Consider the following 26,881-nt stretch of genomic DNA (forward strand, 5'->3'; position numbering starts at 1 on the left):
TCATGTATAAGTTGAAAAGCTCCAAAAGATTTACTGAGATGGTGATTTTCCATGTAAAACATGATTAAAATGAGATGATCTGGGAAGGAATTTGCTTGTCTGGAGATGATTGTGTTCCCATTTAATCAGTAGACACATGGGGAGAGGGTCTTACTCCAGAGTCACACAGCCCACAAAAGAAGGTTTGTTCCTTCTTTTGTTAAAGGGGTGTGTGTTTGTGTATGTATGTGTGTATATGTGTATGTACAGTACCCACAGAGACCAGAAGAGGGTGCCAGATATCCTCAAGCTAGAATTACAGTGGTAGTGGTGCTGCTGGTGGTGCTGGTGCTGCTGGTGGTGCTGGTGCTGCTGGTGGTGCTGGTGCTGCTGGTGGTGCTGGTGCTGCTGGTGGTGCTGGTGCTGCTGGTGGTGCTGGTGCTGCTGGTGGTGCTGGTGCTGCTGCTGGTGCTGCTGCTGCTGGTGGTGCTGCTGCTGCTGGTGGTGCTGCTGGTGGTGCTGCTGCTGGTGCTGCTGCTGGTGCTGCTGGTGGTGCTGGTGGTGCTGCTGGTGCTGCTGGTGGTGCTGGTGGTGCTGCTGGTGCTGGTGCTGGTGGTGCTGCTGGTGGTGGTGCTGGTGCTGCTGGTGCTGCTGCTGCTGCTGGTGCTGCTGCTGGTGCTGGTGCTGCTGGTGCTGGTGCTGCTGCTGGTGCTGGTGCTGCTGGTGCTGGTGCTGCTGGTGCTGGTGCTGCTGCTGGTGGTGCTGGTGCTGCTGGTGCTGCTGGTGCTGGTGGTGCTGCTGGTGCTGGTGCTGCTGGTGCTGGTGGTGCTGCTGGTGCTGGTGGTGCTGCTGGTGCTGCTGCTGGTGCTGCTGCTGGTGCTGCTGCTGGTGCTGCTGCTGCTGGTGCTGGTGCTGCTGCTGGTGCTGGTGCTGCTGGTGCTGGTGCTGCTGGTGCTGATGCTGCTGGTGCTGGTGCTGCTGCTGGTGCTGGTGCTGCTGGTGCTGGTGCTGCTGGTGCTGGTGCTGCTGGTGCTGGTGCTGCTGCTGGTGGTGCTGGTGCTGCTGGTGCTGCTGGTGCTGGTGGTGCTGCTGGTGGTGCTGGTGGTGCTGCTGGTGCTGGTGCTGCTGGTGCTGCTGGTGCTGGTGGTGCTGCTGGTGCTGCTGGTGGTGCTGGTGCTGCTGGTGCTGGTGCTGCTGGTGCTGGTGGTGCTGCTGGTGCTGGTGCTGCTGGTGCTGCTGGTGCTGCTGGTGCTGGTGGTGCTCCTGGTGCTCCTGGTGCTCCTGGTGCTGGTGGTGCTGGTGGTGCTGGTGGTGCTGGTGGTGCTGCTGGTGCTGGTGGTGCTGGTGGTGCTGGTGGTGCTGGTGGTGCTGGTGGTGCTGCTGGTGCTGCTGGTGCTGCTGGTGCTGCTGCTGGTGCTGCTGCTGGTGCTGCTGCTGGTGCTGCTGCTGGTGCTGCTGCTGGTGCTGCTGCTGGTGCTGCTGCTGGTGCTGCTGCTGGTGCTGCTGCTGGTGCTGGTGGTGATGGTGATGATTAGCTACCTAGCTGCCCAAAGTGAGTGCTGAAATCTGAACTTGGGACCTCTGGAAGAACAGCAAATTGTTCTAACTGCTGAGATGCTTCTCTGGGCCCTGTAGCTTATTTCTTTCATGCCCTTGTTTAACACAACAAAAAGCTTTCTGGATTCTTCTGGTCTCCAGAAAAAAAAACATATAGTTTGCCATGCCCCTTAGGTGATATTGGTTGGTTGTTTTGGTTTTGTTTTGTTTGGGGTGGGGCTATAAGGTCACATTTTCTAAGTAATAAATATGACTTCTCTAAGTTCAAGGGACCAGTTTTTGTCTGTGTTATAGTCCATCTAACCCATGTCATGTAGCATATATTACTGAAATAAGAAAGGCTTGACATTGAGCCAAGCCTACTGTCACCAACATACTTCTTGCTCACTGACATGCAGGGGTGCAGAGGTGGCGGGCTATCGTGGGAAGCAGTTAAATGGCCGTTGAAAGTAAGCCTAGAGGCAGACTGCTAAGACTCAAACACTTGTTTTGCCATTTGCTAGCTCATGACCTTGCACAAGCTGCTGAACCTTGGATCCCCAGTTACTCTACATGTAGAATGGGAACAATTGTACCTATGTTGTATATAGACTGACGGAGATTCGGGTGATGTAGTATGTCTGGTGCAGTACTTGCCAGGTTAGTGTTCACTTAGATGGTCTTTGTTTGCTCCATCAAGCCATAGGAAGTTCAGCTCTGTAGGAAGAGCCAGCGCTCTGTTCCAAATGTGTCCAAGGCCTTCCATCTACCCACCTGATTGGCTTTTTAAAGACTTCCTGACTCCATGCTTAGCCTAGATGGTCCCAGTATGGCCACTTGAAATAACAACTTTCTCATGGAGCTAGAGAAGTTGTTCAGTGGTTATAGCACTGGCTGCTCTTCCAGAGGACCTGGGTTCAATTCCCACCACCCATGTGGTGATTCACAACTGCATGTAACTCCATTCCAGGGGATCTGATGCCTTCTTATCGTCTCCACAGGCGCTGTATGCACACAATACACATACATATCATGCAGGAAGCACTCATACACAGAAAATAAAAAATACAACCTTTTTGCAAGTCCATGAGAGGTGACAATTCCTGTTTTCCTGTATGAGTGGATGGGCAAGACTGAGCCTGACAGGGACTCCTTCCCCTTGTTAGATTTTCCCTCCCTCCCTAAGCTAACAAGCACAATGCTCCCCAGGTGCAATGAACTCATGTTCAGTCCTCATTGGCCCTTGTTAGTGGGGGTCATTCTGACATTTTCATGCCATTCTTCCAGTCTGTTGAGCCTGGGTCAGAGAGGAGTCTGGGTAGTGGCGGAGCAGGTTGAGTTGGCAGCACCTCAGCAAATGTATATGGATGAGGTCCTTATTTTCCAAGGACAGCAGGTACTAAATTTGTTTCAGAAAAAAAGGAAAAAATATTTAAGTTTTTTCTGGGTTTTTCATTTGTTTTGTTGGTTGGTTGTTGTTTTGTTTGAGGAAAGGTCTTGTAGTGTAGCCCAGGCTGGCCTCAGACTCGTGATTCTCCTGTTGCAGCCTCTTGAGTTCTGTGATTTCAGATGCATGCCATCATGCCTAGCACTGTTTGGTCTTTTTAGCTAGCCAAGAGCATGGCACTTCTGTGAATAAAGAGCATAGTGCATATTTGAGATTTTGACTCACTGAGTATGTGGCTGCTGTCAGGAATGACTTCTGAGTTGGGTTGTAAGTAGCACTATTTCTGTGCAGGTGCATTCTAGGAGTCAATTAATTTAATTAAGGATTTCTTATGCACTGAAATGTAAAAAGAGTTGTTTGTTTGCTTGCTTGTTTTTAGACAGGATCTCAGGTAGCTCAGGTTGGCCTTGAACTTCTGATCACCTTCCTTCATTATCTCAGTACTAGCATTACAGAATATGCTACCACATTCAGTTTATGTGACACCAGAGCTCAAACTCAGAACTTTTGCAAGGTAAGTAGGCACTGTTCTGTGAGGTCTCATCAGTCTGCCTGTCTCCAACCCACTAATGCTGGGTATGGGGGACTCTACATCAAGTTCTCCTGTTTACAAAGCAAACACTCTTACTCACTGGGTCACCTCCACAGTCCCTTTGAGCTAGCTATTATTTGACCACAGGATTCTTAGGTTTCAGCCCAGGTTACCTAGAGGGGTGACTGTATAGGGTTCCATAATACTCCTGGGTCCCTGACTGAACACACTTGCTGGCAGTTATCAAGGCCCTCTAGACTGAAGTATCCTTTCAGAGGTTCAGGAGGTAGGTTGTGGCCTTGTCAGCTTTGCTTTGCACAGGTGGAATTCCTCCTTTTGCCTTCAGAGAGGAACTGGTGAATGGAATTCCTGGAGCTGGCAGAGATGGCATTTGGGAGGATTTAGAGGGGGTCAGAATGGGCTGTGCAAACCTAGCAACATTCCTGGGAGGCAGGATCAGCATGAAACCCATGACCATCTGCTGAGGCAGGCATGGGGGTCACATTGTTAGCTTCTGGGGCTGGAGTAGGTTCCCTGGTGACTGAAGCTACCTGTTTATTGATGGAAATTGGGCATGAGGCTTGAGAAGCCATGTACCTAGTCTGAGCAGGAATTAGATCATTTCATGGTTTGGGAGAGATTTATTTAAACAGTTTCTGGTGTAGTTCTTTTTGCTGTGTTAAGGTTGGCATTCCATTGATGGTGGTGTGGTAGCTGTCCTGCCATTGTTTGTTATTAGTGACTAGTTGAGAATCTTACAGCATACAGGGCTCCAAGTCACATTCAGACTTGGCCTACAAAACTATGGAGATTATATCTCAGGGAAATGCCTGCCTTCAATTTTGGTAGCAACAAATTGCTTTAGCAGTATGTGGTTGTATCTGAGGGTAAACTGAGACGAGCTCAGAAAGCCCCCACAGGGGAGGAAGAGGAGAAAGCCCTGAGAGATTGGTACCAAGCGGGTGACTGCTGTGGGGCAGATGGCTGACAGAGTGTAGAAGGTGCCTCTTGGTGTCTTTCCAATACCCAGGAGTGAGGGGCTGCTCTCAGGGAGCTGACCCCCCCCCCAGCATGTCCTGAAGAAGGCTTCTAGATAGCAAGTTGTGGGCAGTAGATGTGGACTCTGCAGTGGTTATCCGTTTCTCATGTGAGTGACAGAGTGTCACACTTAGAGCAACACATTAAACTCCTCACGGTTTCTGAGGGTTGGGAACTGAGTGTGAATGTGGTCTCACCTGGTCCTCTGCCTCTGGGTCTCATATGAAGGCTCCACTGTGGAAGGGTCTGCCTTTATACACACATGGTTGTTGGCAGAATTCATTTACTCTAGGGCTTTTGGACCAAGGGTCTGCCTCTAACAGCTGGTGTTACCCTCAGCTTTCTGCCATGCAGGCCTTCCCAATATGTTTACCTAACAAAAGCACATGCTAGGAAGGCAACCAAGAGAGTACCACAGGAGAAGACTCTTATGTCTGGAACCACAGATGGTGTCTGGGCTGGTTGGTATTTTGTCAACTTGACACAAGCTAGAGTCACTTGGGATGAAGGACACATGGGCCATTTTTCTGATTAATGAGTGATATGGGAGGGCTCGGCTCACTGGTGGTGGTGCCACCTCTGGGCAGATGGTCCTGAGTGGTATAAGAAAGGTTGAGTAAGCCGTGAAGAGCAAGCTGGTAAGCAGTACTCATCCATGACTTTGCATTGGTTCCTGCCTTCAGGTTCCTACCTTGAGTTCCTGCCTTGACTTCCCTGGCTGATGGACTGTAAGCTTGGTCAAGGTGTTTGGTCCTGCCACAACTCAGGGATGAATCCCAGCAGGATAGGGATCCTTAAGGCCATCTTAGAAGCTACATATCGAAGTGCCATGTGCCTGCTGCACTGCCATCTCCTTTCCCTAAGGCTACTGTTGACAGACATTAAAAAGACTTGGAGCTGAGAAATTATCTTAATGAAAATACGTCTAAAATCAAACTTTAAAGTGCATTGGCTTCCAGGTCTGACCTAAGGTGTCCAGAGCTCTTTCATCCCTGGTCAAAGAGGGCCAGGCATGTTGGGGTCTCAGGGTGCTTCTGTGACAGCTGGCACCAACAACATCTCTATGTGATTGAGTTTTAACATGACTTCAGAATTGAGTGAAAATGCCTGCAACATCAGTGGAGATTTCAGGCTGCCGATGCAAAATTGAAGCAATTCCTGCTTTCTGTCATACATTTGAACAAGTCCTGAAGTCTTCGGAGAGGAGCGACTCATTTTATTTCCTGTCGTGAAAATGCTGTGGTGGCTAGGGAAGGAGGGTCTCTCTCTGTGAGTCAGGGAGAGCAGTCACCACGTTGTTCCAGTTCTGCCTTTGGGAGAGGGTGCAGGGTCTCACTGTGTGGCCTTGAACTTCATATGGTGCTCAGGCTGGTTTCAAATATGTGGCTTCAAACTTTCAGTAATCCTCCTGCCTCTGCCTCTTAACTGCTTGGGTTAAAGACATAATCTATGACGGCCAGCTTCTAGTTCAGTTTCAGAAAACCTGTTCTTGTTTCTGTTGGGAAGTAGAGGCCATCACAAGCTCTGGGGCAGTGTACTTGGTTTAAAATTCTGGCTCTGCCTTGTACTAGCTGTGTGGTCTTGGCTAAGTTACCTGACTACTCTGCCTCAGTTTCTTCAGTGAAGAGGCGATCCTTCAGACAGTGCTGGGAGCCAGGAGGGCCTGCTGTTAATTTGAGAAAACAAGTGTCCTAAAAATAGAGATTTTGGTGTAACAGAGATGGCTGGGAGGGTTTAGGAAATGGTCCCTATTCCCTGTTGAGAGTCTGTTCAGGAAGGGAGCCTGCTTTATCTTTCATTTCATGGGATTCTAAAAAGATGCCCCCGGATTCCCTGGAGTTCTCATGGGGCATGTTACTTCATACTTTCCTGGTGGTAGAGCTTTGGACACAGGTACCAGAGAGGGGAGAACTCACCCTTGTGGCTTCTTCTGTTGTTGGGATTCAGTGCAGAGAAAAATCAACATGAAAATGTATGAGAAGCTGTGGAGGTGGAGGAGGTGTGGGGACCAGAGGCGTGGTGTGTGGGTTTAGGGAGAACTGTAGAGAAACAGTTATCCTGACATCTGAATCACATGCCTGCGGGCTGTCCTGGGTTGTTATGGGTCTTTCCACATTGCCTCAGTCCCCTCCAACCCTACCTCTGTATTGCCAAATACTGGAACTTCAGACCTCATATGTCCCAAGCAAGCACTCTGCCACTGGACACTAGCACTCTGTCCTAGCCCTAGAATGCCTGGTCTCCTATACCTGCATGCAAGGGAATCATTCGAGTACTTGTTTAAAGTTTTTGTGGGTGAGGGAGATAGCTTGGTAAATGTTCTAGTCTCATTGTATTGCTAGAACATGCACCACGACCAAAAGCAACTTGGGGGAAAAGGATTTATTTGGTCTTCACTTTCAGATCACAATCTATTGGGAGAAGCCAGGAGAGGAACTCAAGCAAGAGCCTGAAGGAGAAACCATGGAGAAATATTGCTGGCTGGTTCATTCAGTCAGCTAGCTTTCTTATATAGTCCAGGACCACCTGGCAAGGGAATTGTGTTGCCTACAGTGGTCCGAGCCTTCCTACACCAATTAACAACCAAGAAAATCAGCCCACAGACATGACCACAGGCCGCCTGATCTGGGCAGTCCGTCAGTGGGGTATTTTTTCTCAAATGACTCTGGAACAGTAGCTCTCAACATGGGGGTCGCATGCCAGATACCCTGCATACCAGATAATTGTTATTATACTATTCATAGCAGTAACAAAACTATAGTTATGAGGTAGCAACGAAATATTTTTTTAATTACAAACATTACTTTATTGACTCTAAAAACACAAACCCCCAAACCTTAGAGAACATAAAATTGAATACTGTGCCAACAACTTAGGTCCTTGGGGCTATAGTATCTTTTTAAGAGACTGCTTCGGTGCCACAGGCTCTTTGTATAGCAGGACAGGGTCCCTGCTGGAGCATGGAGTTCAGCTACTCTCACCATCGCTGCTAATGATGCCCCGCATATGGGACCAGTCTGGAGGTGCTTGGCGTGGTCGCTCCTCTTCTGAATCCAGGGTTAGGCAATAAAGCTCCCCTGGGGCGATTCCTTCCCCAGAAGGGTTCCAGGCGTTACTTCTTCGTGGTCGGCCCGAACTGCTGATGATATTGGCAACATCCAAGGAAGCCACCTCAGCTGCCTCTTCTCGCTGCTCCTTCAGGGCCCGACACTTCTCCAAGGAAGGATTGCCCTTCATGCCCAGCGCTTCCAGCTCAGTCCTGAGGACACTAAGGCGCTCCTTGTGGGAGCGACAGGACCCCAGGAGCTTCTTGTAGTTCCGATGGGCACCACAAGCCCGAATATAACGCTTTAGTCTCACCACAGCTGGATGGTCCTCTCCACAGCGTCGAGACCTAGCCTTCTGGCTCGTGTGTTCTGGACTTGAGTCTGATGAGGAAGAAGAATTTCGTGCTTTGCCTTTCTTGGAGCTCTTCTTGGAGGAGCGGTTCTTCCTCTCCTCTTTGGTGCTCTCTCCTGCCTGGGAGTCACTCCCTTCCCTCTTCACATCACTCTCCCCATTACTGCTGTCTCGCCTGCCTCGCGTGCCTGTCTCTGTAGTGTCCTGAGCAGCTGCTGGCTCCTGCGTGCTGCTCTCACCGTCCTCGCTGCTGGCACTCTGCTTTTTGCTCTCAGTCTGGGACCCGGCCTTGCTCCTGTTTTCCTCCCCTTCCTCCCCACTGCTGTCCCCACTACTTACTGCCCCCTTTCCCTTCTCTTCCTCACTGTCTCCCACGCCTCGAGTTTGCCTCCCAGCCCGGCTTTTCTGCTTAGAGCTCATTCTCTTCCCTTTGTTGCTCCTCTGTCTGGGTTCCCTGTGCTCTTTCTTCTTGGCTAGGGTCTCCTCGTCACTGTCGTCACTTTCCTTGTGGCGTTTAGCACCTGTTCTTTCCCCCATCTTTGCTCTACCCTGCATAGCTTCTTCTTCACTACTTCCACTTTCTTCCCTAACCTGCTGCTCAGTGGCTGAAGCCTTTCTTGGTGCTTGCTCATTCTTGGTCCCAGCTTTCGTTTTAGCCCCAGCCTTCTGCTCTTTTCCCCCATCCTCCTCAGTGCTCTCTGATCCCATCTTGGCCGCCAGGTCTGTTTGCTGTTCTTCATCTGTGCTCTCAACTGCTTTCTTTACAGCTCTCCTCGAACATGACTTCTCCTTGGTTGTGCTGTTCTTTGTTGGACGTCCTGAGCAGTCTGGACTGGATGGTGTAGAGCTGGAGTCTGGAATATGGGGACAGGGCTAGGATAGGTTCCTCCTGCTCCTTACATTTAGGATAGGGTACCTTTAGCTCTACTCTGGTTAGGAGTGAAGGACAGCAGGGAGCACCAAGGCGTGTATGGTTCCACCTGGTCCCTGCCTCCCTGACCCTCATTTACTGCCGTGCAATGTAATACATGCACCCTGCCTTATCAATAAACCAATGATGCTGTAGTCACACACAGATAAATGCAGGGGAGAAGGCACTAACCTGACTCTGAATTGAAGCGGAACCTTTTTGCCTCTGGGTCACTGCCGGGAGCAGGAGACCTCTTCACTTTGATCAAGTCTAGCTTTCCTTCCCTGGTACCAGCATCCGCCTGTGGGTGCAGCATGAAGGCAAACCGAACCAAGGTCCCAACCCCTCAGCAACAAACCCTGTCTCTCCTGGCCCAGGCTCACGCCCACACCTGCATCTTCAGCAGCTCCTCCTCCACCAGCCGCTTCAACGCCTGCTTCTCCTCAGGTTCAAGGTGATCCTGGCCCACGTGGGTCAGAAATTGCTGTCGCACGACGGCGTGCGTAACCGTGCTGCAAAGACACGTGTCAAGACAGAGTCCCAATCCGACTCCTGCCCTTTCCAATCCAGACTCTTAATACCCTATGCACCTGAGGTCAGGGGAACCTCAGAAGAAGCTGCGCGTGAATTCCAGCATCTCGTCTCTCGGCGCCATTTTGCGCCCGCAACGAAATAATTTTATGGTTGTGTGGGGGGGTCACCATAATGTGAGGAACTGTATTAAAAAGTCTCAACATTCGGAAGGTTGAGAAACACTGCCCTAGACTATGTCAAGCTAACATGTCAGTAGGGCAGTGAGAGTGGGTCGGTAAGATGTTTACTGAGCAAGCATGAGAACCCTGAGTCCTGATCCCCCACATCGAAGTAAAAGCTAAACATGACACCATGTGTTCCCATGTTTGTGCTACTGGTTGGCCAGTCAGCCTTGCCAAGACAGCAACTTCCAAATCCAATGAAAGATGCTGTAAAATAAGGTTGTCTGTGATAGAAACCACCTGAGGCCAACTTCCAGCCTTCATATATGCATGTTCCCATGTGCACCTGCACATCCCCAACCTCAACATGTACACAAATGCCCATTCCTGGGCACTGCCTAACTCTGCAGAGATCCTGAGGGCTGCTGTTGGGAACTTCAGAAGTGAGGGGCTGACCCAGCCTGGTTTGACATCAGCGGCCAGAGGCACGTTTCTAAAAGCTCTGGAAGTGAATAGCGTTTAGGGGGTTTGGGAGGAAGCAGGGTGGAGGTGCAAGACCCCGACTGCCTGTGACAGCCTACTTTCCAATCCCGCTACAAGCATTAGAAAAGGCCCAGGTGACAAATACCTTAGATTCGGGTCACTTTCTAGCACTGGACAGGCTCACAGAGTCGGGTGGGGTCCTCAAGGTCACAATGCTGGGAAGTGGCAGGTCTAAAGGTGGCTTCCCACTCAGCTCTGGGGTCTCTCCAGGGAGGAGATAGGGAGGCATGCAAGGGGCCAAAGGAGGTAGAGGAAGTGCATGTTGCAGGAGTGAGCCCCGAGCCTAGTTGAAGATGGGGTCAGAATTAGAATCCGGGATAATCTGGTTAGGAATTCAGTGATCCAGTTGTCACTAGCTAGTAACACTGAAAGTTACTTTCCAAAGGCAAGCTGTCCTTCTGAGACCCTAAATAAAAATAAAATATACCCCGAGTGTGAGACAAACGTGGCTTGTTTGGGGTTTCTCCAGAGTGGCAGGTTCTGCTTTGGGCCCAGGCTGCTGCAGGGCGCGGGCGGGCGGGGACGCTGCAGTGAGCCGGGCTCTGGAGGGGGCGCTGCGCACTCATCCGGCCCTTTGTCAACGCGCACTGCTGGGAGCTCGCACTTCTTCCAGCCTCCTGCGGGCTCTGGACTTGACTCTGACTGCAGCGCTGGCCACGGGGACGCGGATCTAGGGCCTTTGTCCAGAGCTGCAGGATGCGCGGGAAGCGCCAAGCAGCGGAGTAGCTGTGCGCGAGGGAAGCGGGTCTCAGAGCCGAGGAACGCCGCCCAGCAGTGCTGGGGCAGCTGGGGATGGATGCGAGGCTGCCGCGTGCGAGGTAGGGCACCAAAGAAGAAGCAGGGTGGGCACCAAGGCGGGCGGATCCCCAGGATGCTGGAGCCACAGAATGACGGCGAGCTCCGCTGCAGCCGGGGAGTGGCTGCGCCCGCGCAGGAGCAGGCGCCTGGGTACACCTGCCGCTCTGCGGATCTGTCACACTGAGCTCTGGAGATAGGCCTGCTTGCGGACATAGGGTATTCCTGGGTCCCTTATGCCTGTTGGTGTAGCCTTCTCTGAGGGCCTCCCGAGCCGCCGCCCTGCCGGATTCAGGGAGGATGCGCGCCTGCTCAGCTGAGCGCACAGGGGTCCAGATTCACAAGATATGCCTGCCTGCCTGCCTGCCTGCCTGCCTGCCAGCATGCATGCATGCAATGGGACTGGTAGAGCAAATGCAGAGGATGGGAGACTGACACCTGGACGCTTAGGGTTTGGGTTTTTATGTTGTCCCAAAGCTTTGGGGGTGGAGTAGGGAAGGCCACTGTCCCTGCGGAGGAGCTACGAGCTAGTTCATCTTTAGCGCCCACCTTTCCTTCCTCTCGTGTTTCCTCCTTTCCTCCTCTTCTGCACCTCAGGGAGAAACAGAGAAGGCCACACTGGGTCCAGGGGCCAGTAGTTACTTGTTTTGAAATCACAACCACAGCCTGCCAGGTGTTGGGGGAAGGGAGGGCGGGGTAGGGCAGAGCAACTGCTTTAGGATGCCAGTCAGGCCTGCAACTGGTCTATTGTCTGGCTTTTCAGGCTTCTTCCCTTTTCTACCCTTACTCGCCATCCCCTGTCAGAAGTGGATAGACAAACATAGAAAAAGCAAGTCACAGCCCACACTCTGTCAAATCCTTTAAAAGATCGTCTTTATGACACACAAATCATTACCACCCCTCTCTTCATGCCCACTCCTCCTCTGGCAGTTTGTCATCAAGAGCTAAGTGTCTCAAATGAACTTATGGATAATAGAAATCAAATCTTAGGTTCCTGTGTGGAGGTTTTTGACTACAGGCAAGGAAGGACTGGTTCTCCATCCTTGCTAGAGAAAAGGGACAGAGAGACGGTGGCTCAGCTCCTTTCACTGCATTGGAGCCGGTTGGGGCTCTCATGTGCCTGACTTGTGCTTTGAGCAGTACTTGCACAAATGGTATTTAAAAGTTACTTTTCCCTTATGGAAAGAATACCTGGCCAACACTCAGCAAAGGTGCTTTAAAGTCATTTAAATGACTTAGGCCGTAGAAAGCAGCCAACATGTCAGACTTGCAACACCCCTCCCTACTAGCACAGGGATTACATGTCAGAAATTATAGCGGGGCTAGGGGGTGGACTATTGAATAGTTTTTGTTCTTTTCAAAACATTACTTTGTGGTGCTGGGGATAGAACCCCTGGGCACAGTAAGCAATGCTCTGCCACTGAGCTAGACCCCCAGCCCAGTGTGTCTGCCTTCTGTCCTTCATTATGTAAAGTGGACAGATGTCTCTCTCTGCCTAGCACCCTCTCTCTTCCCTACCTAGGGCACAAATAGTGCAAAAGCTCTTCACTGTGAAGATGGCACCATACATTTTGAAAGCCCACAGATCAATCATTCTTTGATCCAAAATCTATGACAGTTTCATTGCAAACCCCATGTTCTTGTCCATCAAATCACCCAGTATGATTAGAAGTGGGTTTGTCCCATATGTATTGCTGAACCATGTATTATGCTCATGAGTCCTGGGTCTGGGGTAGAGCTCACTTTAAACATTACTATATTGTTGGAGATAGCGAAGTTCAGATCCTTAAATATTTTTTAGATAAGTTCTCAATATGTATCCAGGCTGGCCTCAAATTCACCATCCTTTTGCCTCAGTTTTCCGAGTGATGGCATGACAGGCTTGCACAATGAGGCTCAGATAAACCACAGCTATTTTTAAAGTGTACAGATGGTGTGTGTGTGTGTGTGTGTGTGTGTTGGCAGAGGATTTATGTTAAGGTTTAAATATATATATATATGATATTGAAAAATACATTTATTTAACTCCTACCTTGTTTCACAAGGGATTTGAGAGAGTTTACAAGGATTTATAAAACATAACAAGGTAGCCTAGCATAGGAAAAAGGAAGCAAGATAGAATTAAAGGCAGCTGCGGAAACTTCCAGAAACTCAGGGGGAAGGTAGTTGACCACCCACATGTCTGTGTTTTATTTGTAAACATATTCACTCATTATTTATTCAGTGAACATTCATAAGAACCTACTAGATCCCTGATTTGATGAGAAATTCTGGAAACAAAGAGGTGACATAGATGGCCATGGATCCACCCTGATAGCATTTCAGGACACATGCAAGAAAGCATAATCATAAAGAATATCTCAAGCGCATTGTTACAAATTGTGATAAGCATTGTTCTGGATAAACACAAAACATCACTCCTCCTGAGTATGAAGCAGAACTTCTTAAGAGGAGCAGGGGAGCAGGGTCATTCTGTTTTCTAGGACCAGGAAGGCCCCATTCCCAGACACAGCATGTGGGATGAGGTGCTCCATTCTCTCCTTGGCAGGCACACGGAGAACTTGGTCTGACCTCTGGTTTCTGAGGCTATATACATTTCCAGGGCCTATGTATTCTCTAAAATGAATTGCTTTATCCTAGTGATAATCTTAGCTAATTTGTAACGAGAAATGTGTTTCAGATTGTCTTGGGGCCAGGCTTTGGTTGTGCGTTGCCCTGTTAGAGTAGGGCACAGGCCTGATGAATCAATCAGTCACAGCATAGGTGAAGGGAGGGGCATTTGAATAGAATGTAAGGGAGAAAGAGGCTGGTCTGCACAGGCTTTACATAGGTCGGCCAGGCTCGAGGAACAGCTCCTGATGATGAATGCCATTGGTAAGGAATGAGAGGGTCATGCCAAATGCACCTTTCCATGAGCCAACGTGGAACCATTTATTAGTAGCAACTTACAAGGTGAAACTGTGATGTAGAAGTTGCACCTGTTGATTTTCAAATAACTGGAGTGATTTCCGTTACTGCAGATGGATGGATTGACCATCCTTGAGTACCTCACACGCAGGCAAGTGGGTCGGATGGTGACGTGGGGCTCAGCTACCTGGAGGTTGTATTTACTAGCTGTGAGAATTTGAACAAGTTAATTTGCCTCTCTGATGACAACAAGAGACTAAGTGTATGATGCTGCTTTCCTGAGAACTGCTGAGTTTTACACATGGGAATCTCGGGACACAGAGTGCCACTCCTTAGACATTAGCAGTGACTATTTTTATTATTGTAAAATGAAACGGCAGCCAGTTTATGTAGGCACTCCAGGGTGACTTGGTGGCAGAATTTTAAATTATATCTGATTATCTTCAAGTGGCTGTGTGTTCAGGGGCTATTAGCATTGTTTTGTAGGCATGCTGAGAGCCGTGTCTGTATTGCTACTGTCAAAGTCAAGTGCAGAAAATGACAATGAGGACAGAAGTGACCCGAGGCATCATTTCCCCATTGTTTTGCTTTTGAGACAGCAACCTTGTAGTACTAGACCACACCTGCTGGTGGCCTAGAACTACTATGTGGCCCAGGTTGGCCTCAAACAATCCTTCTGCAGTATGGGATTACAGGCTTGAACCACCACGCCCACCATTGTTAAAATCGGAATGGTGTTTAGTTTTCATCAAGACTCTATTACTCATTTCAGTAAATCAGAATTGTGTGAGACAGTTTAAAATTTAACTGTCGTATTATTTTGTTCATTTATTTGCTCTTGTTTTTGAGACACAGTTCCCCCACATTATAGGCTAGGCTGGTCTGACTCACTGACTTGGGCAGCAGCAGGATGATCTCAAATTTGTAGCAATCCTCCAGGTTCAGCTTCCCAAATATAGGGATTACAGACATAAACCTTCATACCTTGTTTGTTTTGGCTTTAAATGTGTATTACATATGCTTTTAGTGCATGTGTTAGTGTATGTATCTGTATACATATATGCCACTGTCCACATGTATAGGTCAGAGAACAGCTAGTGGGGGTCGGTTCTCTTTTTTCAACATGTGGGCCCAAGGATGGAATTCAGGTCATCATACTTGTTGCATGGCAAGTGCCCTTACCAACTGAGACATCTCACAGACCCTACTGGCATTTTAGTTACTTAAGAATTATGAGAATAAGCATATTCAAGTCATGTTTTACTGAGAGTGCCAACTAGGCTGCCCTTGAGTCCCTGAGAAGCATTGTTTCCCTTCAAGAGGGATTTATGTCCCATTGAAGCCTTCTGAACTATGTTCCAGGACACAGATAGGATTGTTGAGGTACAAAGAAGCATGACTGTTGTCTTCAACCACCACACCCAAGTTCCTCACACTCAGATGGTACCCATGGAACGGCAAGGGAGGCCAGAGTTACGCTGGCCTTGATTCTCAGATGAACCACATGGAAAAAGCTTGCAGAAAGTGAAAACAACACACAAAGTTCAGTGGTATCGATTAAAACTAATTTATCAACAATCTTATCCGTCTATCTAGTTTTCAAAATTATTAATTATATTAAGTTATGGAGTATGGTGCAGTGAATTGCTCTATATATGGAGTAAATAATTATTGAATCAACATAGTTGATGTTCAGCTCTTGAGAGGCCTTTCAGTTTTGGTCATCATGCACTACCATGCTTCTTTGTGGGCTCACTGCAGGGTTCCCAAACATGTCTACAATGTGTCATGAAAAACAAAGGCAATCACTGCTTCCACCCTCTCATGACTTTACGTTTGCAGCCTTCTAGCCCCGTCTTTCAGCTACTCGTGAAACTTGGAATAAGTTGCTGCAAGCTGTCATCCCTCATGGTGCCATGGAAACCAGAGCTTAATCCTCATATCAGTCGTGTCTGAGTATCTGTTTCTTTAATGTCCTCTCCAAGTCACACATTCCAGCCTCTGAAAGTCACTAGTGTGCATTCTAACGTCTTTTCTTAAAGACACCAAGGGTTGGGGAAGTGGCTCAGTTGGCAGAATCCTTGCCTAACAAGCATGAAAGTGGACTTGATCATCAGCATTGCATAGACCAGGTATGGGCTGATACATGCCTGTAATCCTAGCACTGGGCAGACAGAGGCAGAAGGATCAGTAGTTCAAGGTCATCTCAACTACATAGTCTGAGACTGAGACTAATCTGGGCTACAAGAGGCACTGCCTCAAAAAAATAAAAAGAAGGAAAAGATGACAATATCCTAATGAGGCACCTAAGAGAACATATGGGACTTTCTGAGTCTTGCTTACTTCACTTTACATGATGCCCTTAGTTCTGTCTGTTTAGCAGCAGACGATAGGACACCATTCCTTTTTGTGGTTGAATAATGCCCCGTAGTGTGTGCATGTAGCATTTTCTTTAACCATTTGTCTGTGCTTGGGCAACTAGGTTGGCTCTTATGTTGGCCACTGTGAAGAGCGCTGTGATGGGTGTGGGTGGAAGGAGTCTTTGTTATGATGGATATGATGGTGCTATTTTCTTTGGATCTGTACCCACAGTGAGACAGCTGGCTTGTGTGGTAGAGGCTGTATCACGATTAGTAAAAACCCAGAGACAGATATTGGGGTTCAACCTGAAGGTCAGAGAAACAAAGCAACCACTGGCTCTTACCTCTACCCTAGTCAGAAATAGTGATCCTGCCTCCAGGAATCCTCAGAATGAGACTGTCTGAGAGCTGTCTCCTCACATTTTATTTCTCTCCAGGACTGGGATTAAAGGTGTGTGCTACTTCTGTTCAGTTTCTGTGGCAAATAGTGTGGCTACTGGGATTAAAGGTTTGTGTCACCACTGCCTGGTCTGTAAGGCTGACCATGGTGGCTCTTTTACTTTCTGATCTTCAGGCAAGCTTTACTTATTAAAATACAAATGAAATGTCACTACAAGAGGCACATTTTTATGTAATTCTTTTTTATGTCTGTGTGCCTACATGAGTTAATGTGCACCACATGTATGCAAGTGCCCCAAGAGACCAAAAAAAGGTATTGGATCTCCTGAGGCTGGAGTTAAGGCAGGTATGAGCTGCCTGATGGTTCTGGGAACCAAACTTGGGTCTTCCATAAGATCAATAAGCACTCTTCTGTGCCATCTCCCCAGCCCCAATTCTTTCATTTCATTGTGAGGTTGGTTGAATCTGTATGCAGAACTTAGAGATAGGGTGGGCTAGTAGATCATCTTGGACAACAAACATAGTGGTAACCAACTGCTTAGTGGTACCAAACACTCTACTACTGTGTTTTGTGGGACACTGGCCACCCAGCCTGGGGTGCTGTGTGGGACACTGGCTGCCCAGCCTGGGGAGCTATATGGGGCACTGCCCATCCTGGGATGCTGTGTAGGGTCCTGGCCACCCAGCCTGGGACTTCTTGAAAGGAGGCTTTCTGGGCTAAATCCACATAACTCCAGGAACCTAACTTTCTTGACACACAAAACTTGTGATTCTCCTGTTTCGTTGTAGACTGAATCTTTATCCCAAAGGTCTTTTTTTTCATTGTATGCTTCATTTTGTCTTAAATTTTACTGTGTGATAATGAAACCAGGACCACGCCTTAAAAATTATTTTCCCAATATGGTACTTGCTATTTTAATCTTCAAAATTTCTCTCCCATGTTATTTTTGGGGTTGTTTTTAGTTTTGTTAGCTCAGGCTGACTTTGAGCTAGCACACCCCCACCTCAGCCTTCTGTATGCTGGGATGACAGGTGTGAGCTGCCATACCTGGCTTTTCCATGTCATTTTGATTTTTGCCTTTTGTGTTTTCTTTAATGCTTAGCAATGAGTCCTGGACCTCATCTGTGTTCAGTACATTCACTTGCACAGAACTGCACCTTAGCACTTACCTATTTTAAAACAACATAATTGGATTTTTTTCTGACCAATATTAGTAAACATTAATATTTATTGTATGTGACAGATTTGTTGTTCTTAAATTTCATGTTATACTAAAAAATTGCAGACTCATTCCTTCACTCTCGTCCCTAAATGCAGCCTTAGGCCTCCTTGTTCCTGGAATCAAAGAAGTTGCGTCTCGGCAGTTATTTTGCTGCTAGTCTTACTTGAAATTTTACGTGTATGTGTGTTCTGAATCAAGTGATGAGAGATTTACTACTTTAATTTCCTTCCTACTTCTGTCGCTCACGCTTAACTTCTCACCTTAGGAAGCTCTTGGCTTTATGGCTAGTTGACAGCTGCTTGATTTTTAATCCCAAGTGCATCTGTCCATACTGACCTCCTGACTGTGCTCACAATATCTGGACTGAGTTATAACTTCTGTGCTCACTCTCTTTCCTGTACGCAATCTTTACTTCTACTTCTTTTTTGGATTTTTTTCAGACAATGTAATGTATTGTTTCTTGCTTGTGTAAGAATTTATGTTCCCTTCATACAGTAATACTTCTGTAATTCCTCCTCAAACTCTTTTCACCTCAATACTCTACATATTGTTTTTCATCATCTAGGGTTCTAGAAATTTCTGAATTATGGAAGATATGATTACTATCTTCATAAAACAGAACAAACTTGGTGTTGGGGAGATGGATCATGGCAGCTGTAGAGATGGCTTGGTAGTTAAGAGTGTATACTGCTCTTGTAGACAACCTAGTTCCTAGCACCTACATAGGGTGGCTCACATCCACCTATAACTCCAGCTCCAGGGGATCTGATGCCCTCTTCTGGCCTCCATGGTCATGATTCTTACACGCACACTTGTGTGTGCGCGCACACACACACACACACACACACACACACACACACACACTTATACACATAACTATAAAATAAAAATAAACCTTAAAACATTGAAAAGTACGTGGACTAAGGTACAACTTAACAGTCCTAAAATGAATGCAGAGTGACCACTATGCAGATTAACAAAGGACATTGCTAGCCATGAGCCCTGTGCTCCTACTGATCCTATTTCCTCCTCCTGCCTACAGGTAACCACTCACCTGTCTTTTATAGGAACTACTTACTTGTTTTCTTCTGTAACTGGGATCCCCAAGCAAAGCTTGTCAAACTTACTGCTCTTATGCTTTCATAGTTGCCCCATTTTTAGCTTTGTAAACTGCGGTATCTGTACCACTGGGATGGCTCCTTTTAATATCATGTCATGAGGTATTAGTTTCTGGTTGGGTATGCTAGGCAAGTTCTCTCATAATGAGATATTTCTCCAGTTTCATGATTTTTGTTTGTGGATGTGTGTTCCACGGTATGGAGGTCAGATGTCAACTAGAGATGTTGTTATTCATGAGCTTCTCATCTTGTCTTTTGAGACAAGAAGTGTTATTGGCTTGGAACTCCTCAAGTAGGCTAGGCTGGCTGGTCAGTGAACCCCAAGTATCATTCTCCTTCCGAGTACAGGGATTGCAAGCATGTTCCAGCACATCTGGCATTCATATGGGTTCTGGGTATTTAACACAGGTCCTCCTGTTGCATGTGATGGGGGAGAAGTGTAATTGACTTCTAGAGCAATCCACAGGTTCAGTGCTCAGTGTGGCACAGTCGGTGGGTCAAGGGTGAGGGTAGAAGTTACAAAACTTTACTAGCTCTTTAGAGTGGATTGGTGGACCCATGTTTTGATGATCAGAGAGAGTTACAGCATGCTGAGTTGTAACCTAGCAGCTGTGAACAAGGTCAATTGTTATCAGCTGAGGCAGCTAAAAATAGCTTCACTAACAAATGATGCTTGGTGCAGGGGTAAGCACGGCTGTCTTAGGGGTTCTATTGCTGTGAAGAGAAACCATGACCACAACAACTCTTATAATGAAAATATTTAATATAATGAAAATATTTAATTGAGAGGGCTCATTCACAGGTTCAGAGGTTAGGTCCATTATCATCATGGCAGGGAGTATTGTGTGCAGGCAGATGTGGTGCTGGAGGAGTGGCTGAGAGTCCTACATCTTGAAGGCAACAGGAAGTCGACTGAGACACTGGGCGGTATCCTGAGCATGGGAAACCTCAAAACCTGCCACCATAGTGGCTCACTTCCTCCAACAAGGCCATACCCACTCCAACAAAGCCACACTTTGTAATAGTGCCACTCCCTATGAGACCCCATAAAGGGCCCAATTCCATTCAAACTATCACAATGACTGACACACTGGGGCTGACATAGACCTTCATCCCACAAGCTCCACACTTAGAATGTAGCTGCCTCAAAGAAAAGTTCACTTAATACCTCCACTGTCTTCCCTAGGCCCAGCCTGGAAGTAAGAAAATCTTACTAGGCCAGATAGCAAATCCCTCTGGCTTTTCTCAGTGACAATTTCTGAGGACTGCTCGACACCCTGCACCATATCCATTATGCTCACAGAAGGCCAGTCAGGGCTTGTGGTCATCTTGGGCTTTTCACAAAGAGGGAGCAATTCAGATGATAGAGAGGACACACTGCAGCCTGGACAGAGAGATCATAGGGTTCCTCCCTCCCCCATAATGCTGGTCCACAGGGAAAATTCTTGGCTCCCAGAAGTGACTCCAGGTCTAGCTCCAATATACCCAGCTAGACTCTAGTTTCTATGCCAACAAGGTTGCGTCCATCTCTCTTGGCATGCTGGCTGGGGTCTCTTGGGTCTCATTGGCTCCTGATGCTCTTAGTTGGAGCATGGAAAGCTCAGGATGTCCTCCCTGCCTGCCTCACCCACCACCAACTCAGCCTCCCTAGGCCCACAATTGATCTTTGAAACAGAAAGGGACTCCTCTTCATTCCCATGTTCAGGGAATGTGCCTGACTGCCTTCTTCCCCCTCTGCACCGTTCCTGAGGTCTCCCTCTTCCTCCTCACAGTCCCTCCCCCATCAGAGAATGTACCTGTCTTCTTCCCCCTCTGCACCTTTCCTGAGGTCTCCCTCTTCCTCCACACAGTCCCTCCCCAATCAGAGAATGTACCTGTCTTCTTCCCCCTCTGCACCACATCTGCACCTTTCCTGAGGTCTCCCTCTTCCTCCTCACAGTCCCTCCCAGACTTTGTGTCTAGCAAGTTCTCTTTCAGAAAGTCAGTAAAATACACAAACTTTTGGCAAGGCTAATTAGGACAAAAAGGCGCAAATTCGAAATGCTGGAGGCAGCATATGGAACAATAGGGAGAGGGTTAAAAATAGTAGGCGTGTTGAGTTGTCTGATTCCGTGTGCAAGCTCTTGACAAAATGGGCAGTTTTCACAGAAAATGTGAACTACCAATATTGACTTAAGAAACAGAATGTGGTGTTCCTGGGTGGGAGGAACCATGTTGCAAAGATGTCAGTCCCCCACAGTTCCTGCCTCGCTTCCTGGTAACCCGAAGGGATGTGAGTTTGTTCCTATTTTTACATTCCTTTAGCAGTTTATGTGGTGCTCAGAAAGGGGAGTTAAATATCTATGATCCACTGTGAATCTTTTCATTGAAGGGAAAAAAAAATCCATTCAATGCATTTGAATGTCACCAATAAATTGTTTTTCTCAAAGAATAGAGTTCTTAAACATTAAAGTGTATGGAGACTTCATGAAGACAATTTTATTTAGCTATGGGCTATTTTCCCCTAATTATTTTATGAGTTTAATTTTCAGCAATCTTGTACTCTTTATTCAACATGGGGCCCCAAAAATATCTGTTTTTTTTTTTATTTAAAAGCTCTACAGTGATCCTGGGTGTTTACCCAGAGGACTCCATCTCCTACCATAGAGACACTTGCACATCCATGTTGCTTCAGTCACAATAGCCAGAAATGGAACCAGCCCAGATGTCCATCAGCATGCGGTTGGGTTATGAAAATGTGGTGCATACACACAATGGAATGTTATTTGGCAGTGAAGAAAAATGAAATATGCAGGAAAATGGATGGATCTGAAAAGTATTAAGCAAGGTGGCCCAAACTCAGAAAAGACAAAAACTGTTTTCCTTCATCTGTGGATCTGGCCCTTTACAGTGTACATGTATATATGCAAACAAGTATAAATGTAAGTAAAGTCTAGAAACCTAGGAAGGAGACCAAGAGTGATGAGGAAGGATGGGGTGGGGTCTACGTTCCCATGGGACACGAAAGAGGAAAACAAGGTGTGGGCAGTGCTACAAGCAAGGTGCAGTAGCAGGGAGTGGAGGAGGGAGGGAAGGAAGAAGACCCACAAATGCACTGCTCAACAATACCACAATGGTATCTAGTACCTTGTATGATTATTTAAAAATAAAAACATTAAAAAAAATCTGAAACTGGGCATGGTGGTACATGCCTTTAATCCCAGCACTCAGAAGTTAGAGGCCAGTAGTTCTCTGTGAGTCAAGGCCAGCCTAGTCTACATAACAAGTTCCAGACTAGCCAGAGTTAGTCAATGAAACCCTGTCTCCAAAAACAAAGCAAAAGAACAACAAACAGAAAAAGAAAAGAAAAAATTGGGGGGAGAACAGTTGAAGAAAACAGTACAGTGGAAGATTCCAGGACCCTCAGGTGGCTGGGCTCTTTCCTTCGCATGGCTCTCCACAGCACCTGTGCTGGTAATCTCAACACCCCCTTATTTAGAATCTGTTCATCTTCTCTCCTGACACCACATTTTCCCAACACTCTCACATGTGTGCTAAATCAGCTACATCTGTTGTCATAGCAACACAGCAGCACCTTAACCCTCTGATGCCATGTTTCCTTTCTGTTGCTTTATAAATAGATGTTTTTTTCTTCCTTCTTCACCTGTCCTCTCAATGTTTTTGTTTGTTTGCTTGATTGTTTTGTTTTGTTTTTGAGATAGAGTCTCACTCTGTAAATCAGGCTGCCTCAAACTCCCAGTCTTCCTACCTCCTGAGGGCTGGGATTAAAGGCATAATTTACTATTCCTGGTACATACGTGCACAGGTCAGAGAGGAGTAATGGCCTTGTAATATATGGATATGTAATATATGTAATAGCTGTCCCTGCCCACCCCAGAGGAAACTTTGCTGTGGTTTTAATTCTGCTATTAGCATCTTTAAACACTACACATCTACTTTTGAGTTTCCCTACTCCCACAATTATAGAGTAGTTTTCCGTCATGAATGTCCAGGATGAAGTTTATCTATGCCTCTCCTTGGTTCCACAAGGCTGTAGACAAGTCTGTAGCACATCTCATAACTTAGCTAGTGGTGAGGGAGGACCCAGCCCGTTGGGCAGGCGCTTCTCTGTAAGAATGCAGAGGAACTAAGCCATGGGGAGTCAGCCTGTAAACAGCACTCCTCCGTGATCTCTGCATAAGCCTCTGCCTCCAGGTTCTTGCCTTGCTTGAGTTTCTGTCTGGACTTCCTTCAGTGATGGGCTGCAGTGCGAAGGTGTAAACCAAATATAACCTTTCCTCCCCATATTGATTTTGGTCATGGTGTTTCATCATAGCAATAGCAATAGTAACCCTAACTACGACAGTGCATTAAAACTGCTTTGTAATTTTGTGTTCCTCTAGTTAGGACCTGCTAACGTTTAAAAAACACGACCTGCCCGGTAAGGATGTGAGGAAGCAAGAACCCTTACAACTGGTGGGAGTGCAAGCTAGTGGAGCCACTAGGGAAGTCTAAAAAGATGGAAACTCGAACTACCGTAAGACCCAGGTACTCTGCCTGTGGTGTAAACTCCAAGGACTCTATGTCCTAGCACAGACACTTGCTCACCCGTGGTCAGTTCTGCTCTGTTTGAAGTGCTAGGAAATGGGAGCAGCCTATCAACTGAAATGGGCACTGAAAATGAGGTCCACAGATACAGCTGTCAGAAGAATGAAATCATGAAGCTTTCAAGAAATGAACTCTGTGAGTTCGAAACCAGCCTGGTCTACAGAGCTAGTTCCAGGACAGGCTCCAAAGCCACAGAGAAACCCTGTCTCGAAAAACCAAAAAAAAAAAAAAAAAAAAGAAATGAATGGATCTGAAAGTGTTATATTAACTGATGTGGCCCAGATGCAGACAAAAATCATGTTTGCTCTCATATACAGATCCTATCTTTTAATGTTTGTGTGTGCGTGAATAAGGGCATATGAGGGTTTCTGCATGTATTTCTCCATTACACCTGGAAAGTGGTAGAGGCTGCATTAGGATGGGCCACAAGAATGCAGCCTGCCTTTTCGAGATGTCAGCCATTTGTTTCTACTTATCAAACAGCCCAGGTGGCTGTGGATTTGGCATGTGGTCCTGTGAGTGCTGTTTAAGGTGAGGCTCTGGGTGGCAGGTTCTCAAGACTTCCCGATACAAGGCTGGGCTACCATCAGGGATCTGTGGCACTTGCTGGTTCTGGTGCCACTGCAGTGTGCCCGGATGCCTGTACTCCAAAAGCACTTTGTTCCTCTTCTCTCTTGCTAACTATAAAGACTATGGCTCCTGTATTAGACACCATCTTTGTAATTTACATGCCTGGGCTTAATATACCTATGTCAGATTTTATCTTCCTTGGATGTATAGTTCTGTGAATTTTACAAACACCCAGAGTAAAGTAACTGCCACTTCAATCAAGATTCTTCAGTCTCCTTCCATTTCATCATAGGAACACTGGAATTACATATATAACTACTACATCCAGCTTTATGTAGGTCCTAGGGATCTGAACTCAGGCATCATGCTTGTGTGGCAAGCTGTGTACCTACTGAGCCATCTTCACAGCCTGCTAAAAGTTATTGCTTATTCAGCAATATACCTTTAGATAGAATTGCCACAGTTTCTTAGCTATGCATCCATTAAAGGTTATTTGAATTCCAGAATTTGTGAGACTGAGGAAGGAGCTGGTTCATTTGAGACCAGCTTGGGCTACACAGTGAGAGACTGTCTCCAAAACAAAATAATAGAAGGAACTTGGGTAATCTTCGTTTTGGTGTGGGTGTGAGGCTACTGCCTATGTGGGTTTATATGTGAACCTGAGACCCCAGCTATCTGGGGAAACACATTGAGAGAAGTATGCATATTCAACTCTTTATTATTATTTTTTATATTTTTTATTTTTTTATTTCATCAATTTTTATTGAGCTCTACATTTTTCTCTGTTCCCTTCCCTGCCTCTCCCCTCCCCTTCAACCCTCCCCCAGTTTACTCAGGAGATCTTCTCTTTTTCTACTTCCTATGTAGATTAGATCTATGTATGTCTGTCTTAGTATCCTCATTGTTGTCTAAGTTCTCTGGAATTGTGATTTGTAGGCTGGTTTTCTTTGCTTTTTGTTTAAAAATCACTCATGAGTGAGTACATGTGATACTTGTCTTTCTGCGTCTGGGTTACCACACTCAAAATGATGTTTTCTAGCTCCATCTATTTTCCTACAATTTCAAGATTTTGGGTTTTTTCTGCTGTGTAGTACCCCATTGTGTAAATGTACCACATTTTCCTTATCCATTCTTCGGTTGAGGGACATTTAGGTTGTTTCCAGGTTCTCGCTATGACAAACAATGCTGCTATAAACATAGTTGAACACATGTCCTTGTGGTACGATTGAGCATCTTTTGGGAATATACCCAAAAGTGGTATTACTAGGTCTTGAGAAGGGTTGTTTCCTAATTTTCTGAGAAATCACCACGCTGACATCCAAAGAGGCTGTACCAGATTGCATTCCTGCCAGCAATGCAGAAGTGTTCCCTTTATCCCACAACCTCTCCAGCATAAGTTGTCATCAGTGTTCATCAGTGTTTTTGATCTTGGCCATCAACATGTATATGAATGAAAATAGACTCATATCTATTCACTAGGCACAAAACTCAAGTCCAGATGGATCAAAGACCTCAACATAAAGACAGCCACTGAACCTTATAGAAGAGAAAGTGGGCAGTACACTTGAATGCATTGGCACAGGAGACCACTTCCTAAATATAATCCCAGTAGCACAGACACTGAGAGAAACAATTAATAAATGGGACCTCCTGAAACTTAAAAGCTTCTGTAAAACTTTCTGTAAAGACAAAACGACAGCCTACAGAATGGGAAAAGATCTTCACTAACCCCAACATCAGAAGTCTGATCTCCAAAATATACAAAGAACTCAATAAATTGGTCATCAAAAGAACAAATAATCCAATAAAAAAATGGAGTACAGACCTAAACAGAGAACTCTCAACAGAGGAATCTAAAATGGCTGAAAGACACTTAAGGAAATGTTCAACATCCTTAGTCATCAGAGAAATGCAAATTAAAACAACTCTGAGATTCCATCTGACACCTGTAGGAATGGCATATTCAACTCTTACCACAAATAGTTTCCAAAGAGACAGTGCCATTTGATATTCCTACATGACTCTACATTTGGTATTGTTCGTTCTCTCTCTCTCTCTCTCTCTCTCTCTCTCTCTCTCTCTCTCTCTCTGTGTGTGTGTGTGTGTAAATTTTAGCTATAATTCACATCCTAATGATCAGCAATGCCAAGTGTCTTTCTGAATGTTTAAGCAGCACATGCAGGCTTTCATAGATCATCAGGCTCAGGAAAGCTGGTGCATTCCTTAGTTTCAAAGGGGCAGCAGGAGCTTGACAGGAGGCATCAAGGGAGGATGCAGAGAGTAGCCTTAGAGGAAAGTGGCACTCAGACCAAGAACCGATCCAAGGTTTCTGGTCCTTTCTCTGTGTAGGCTGCTGGGGCTGAGGTCCTCACTCTGTTGTAAATGGACTCTGCTTTAGTTTACCCCAAGTTCTGTTTTTTATAGTTTTAGCACGTAAATATCTTTAGAAATATGTATCATGGCTGGGTATGAGGGTACACATATCATCCTCTGGGTTCGGGGCCATCCTGGTCTACATAGCTTAGTAGTTAAAGAACACTGGCTACTGTGGCTGATGATCCAAGTTCTGCTCCCAGAACCCACTTGGTGACTCAAAAGTATCTGTAACTCCAGAGAAACCCTGTCTCAAAAAACAAACAAAAAAAGTAACTAACTTGGTCTGATGTAGGCTTTTGAAACCTCCAAGTTCACCCCCAGTGGCATGCCTACTCCATTAAGTCCACACCTCCTAATCCTTCCCAAACAGTTCTACCAACTGTGGACCAACTATGTAAATAGATGAGCCTATGGGGGCCATTTTCATTTTCATTCAAACCACCACGGACAATAACTAAGAAGGCATT

At 46.5% G+C, this 26,881-nt stretch overlaps 2 protein-coding genes across 4 annotated transcripts in view; one reads left to right on the top strand and one right to left on the bottom strand.

Moving 5' to 3' along the window:
- Positions 1–7,321: 7,321 nt before the first annotated feature.
- On the bottom strand, positions 7,322–9,500 carry LOC121438641 (HIRA-interacting protein 3-like). 3 transcript variants are annotated; one of them, XM_041638992.1, is made up of 4 exons: positions 9,432–9,486; positions 9,233–9,353; positions 9,034–9,142; positions 7,322–8,785 (listed from the first exon to the last, which is right to left on the bottom strand). In XM_041638992.1, the coding sequence occupies exons 2-4, from the start codon at positions 9,236–9,238 to the stop codon at positions 7,500–7,502; spliced, it is 1,401 nt and encodes a 466-aa protein (XP_041494926.1). In that variant the 5' UTR covers positions 9,239–9,353; positions 9,432–9,486; the 3' UTR covers positions 7,322–7,499. The 3 variants fall into 3 exon arrangements, with proteins under 3 accessions (XP_041494926.1, XP_041494918.1, XP_041494935.1); XM_041638984.1 differs by having other exon boundaries at positions 9,233–9,500; XM_041639001.1 differs by lacking the exon at positions 9,034–9,142.
- Positions 9,501–10,622: 1,122 nt separating this feature from the next.
- Positions 10,623–26,881, top strand: part of Add2 (adducin 2) — a 121,195-nt gene continuing 104,936 nt past the window's right edge. Inside the window, exon 1 of the mRNA XM_041630655.1 lies at positions 10,623–10,897. The gene's annotated coding sequence lies outside the window, so the exon portion shown is untranslated. The remainder of the gene's footprint in view (positions 10,898–26,881) is intronic.

This window comes from Microtus oregoni, unplaced genomic scaffold (assembly GCF_018167655.1).
Source record: "Microtus oregoni isolate MIOR12 unplaced genomic scaffold, Mior012 000002F_ref0000024, whole genome shotgun sequence".
In the NCBI taxonomy this organism is placed as follows: Eukaryota; Metazoa; Chordata; class Mammalia; order Rodentia; family Cricetidae; genus Microtus; species Microtus oregoni.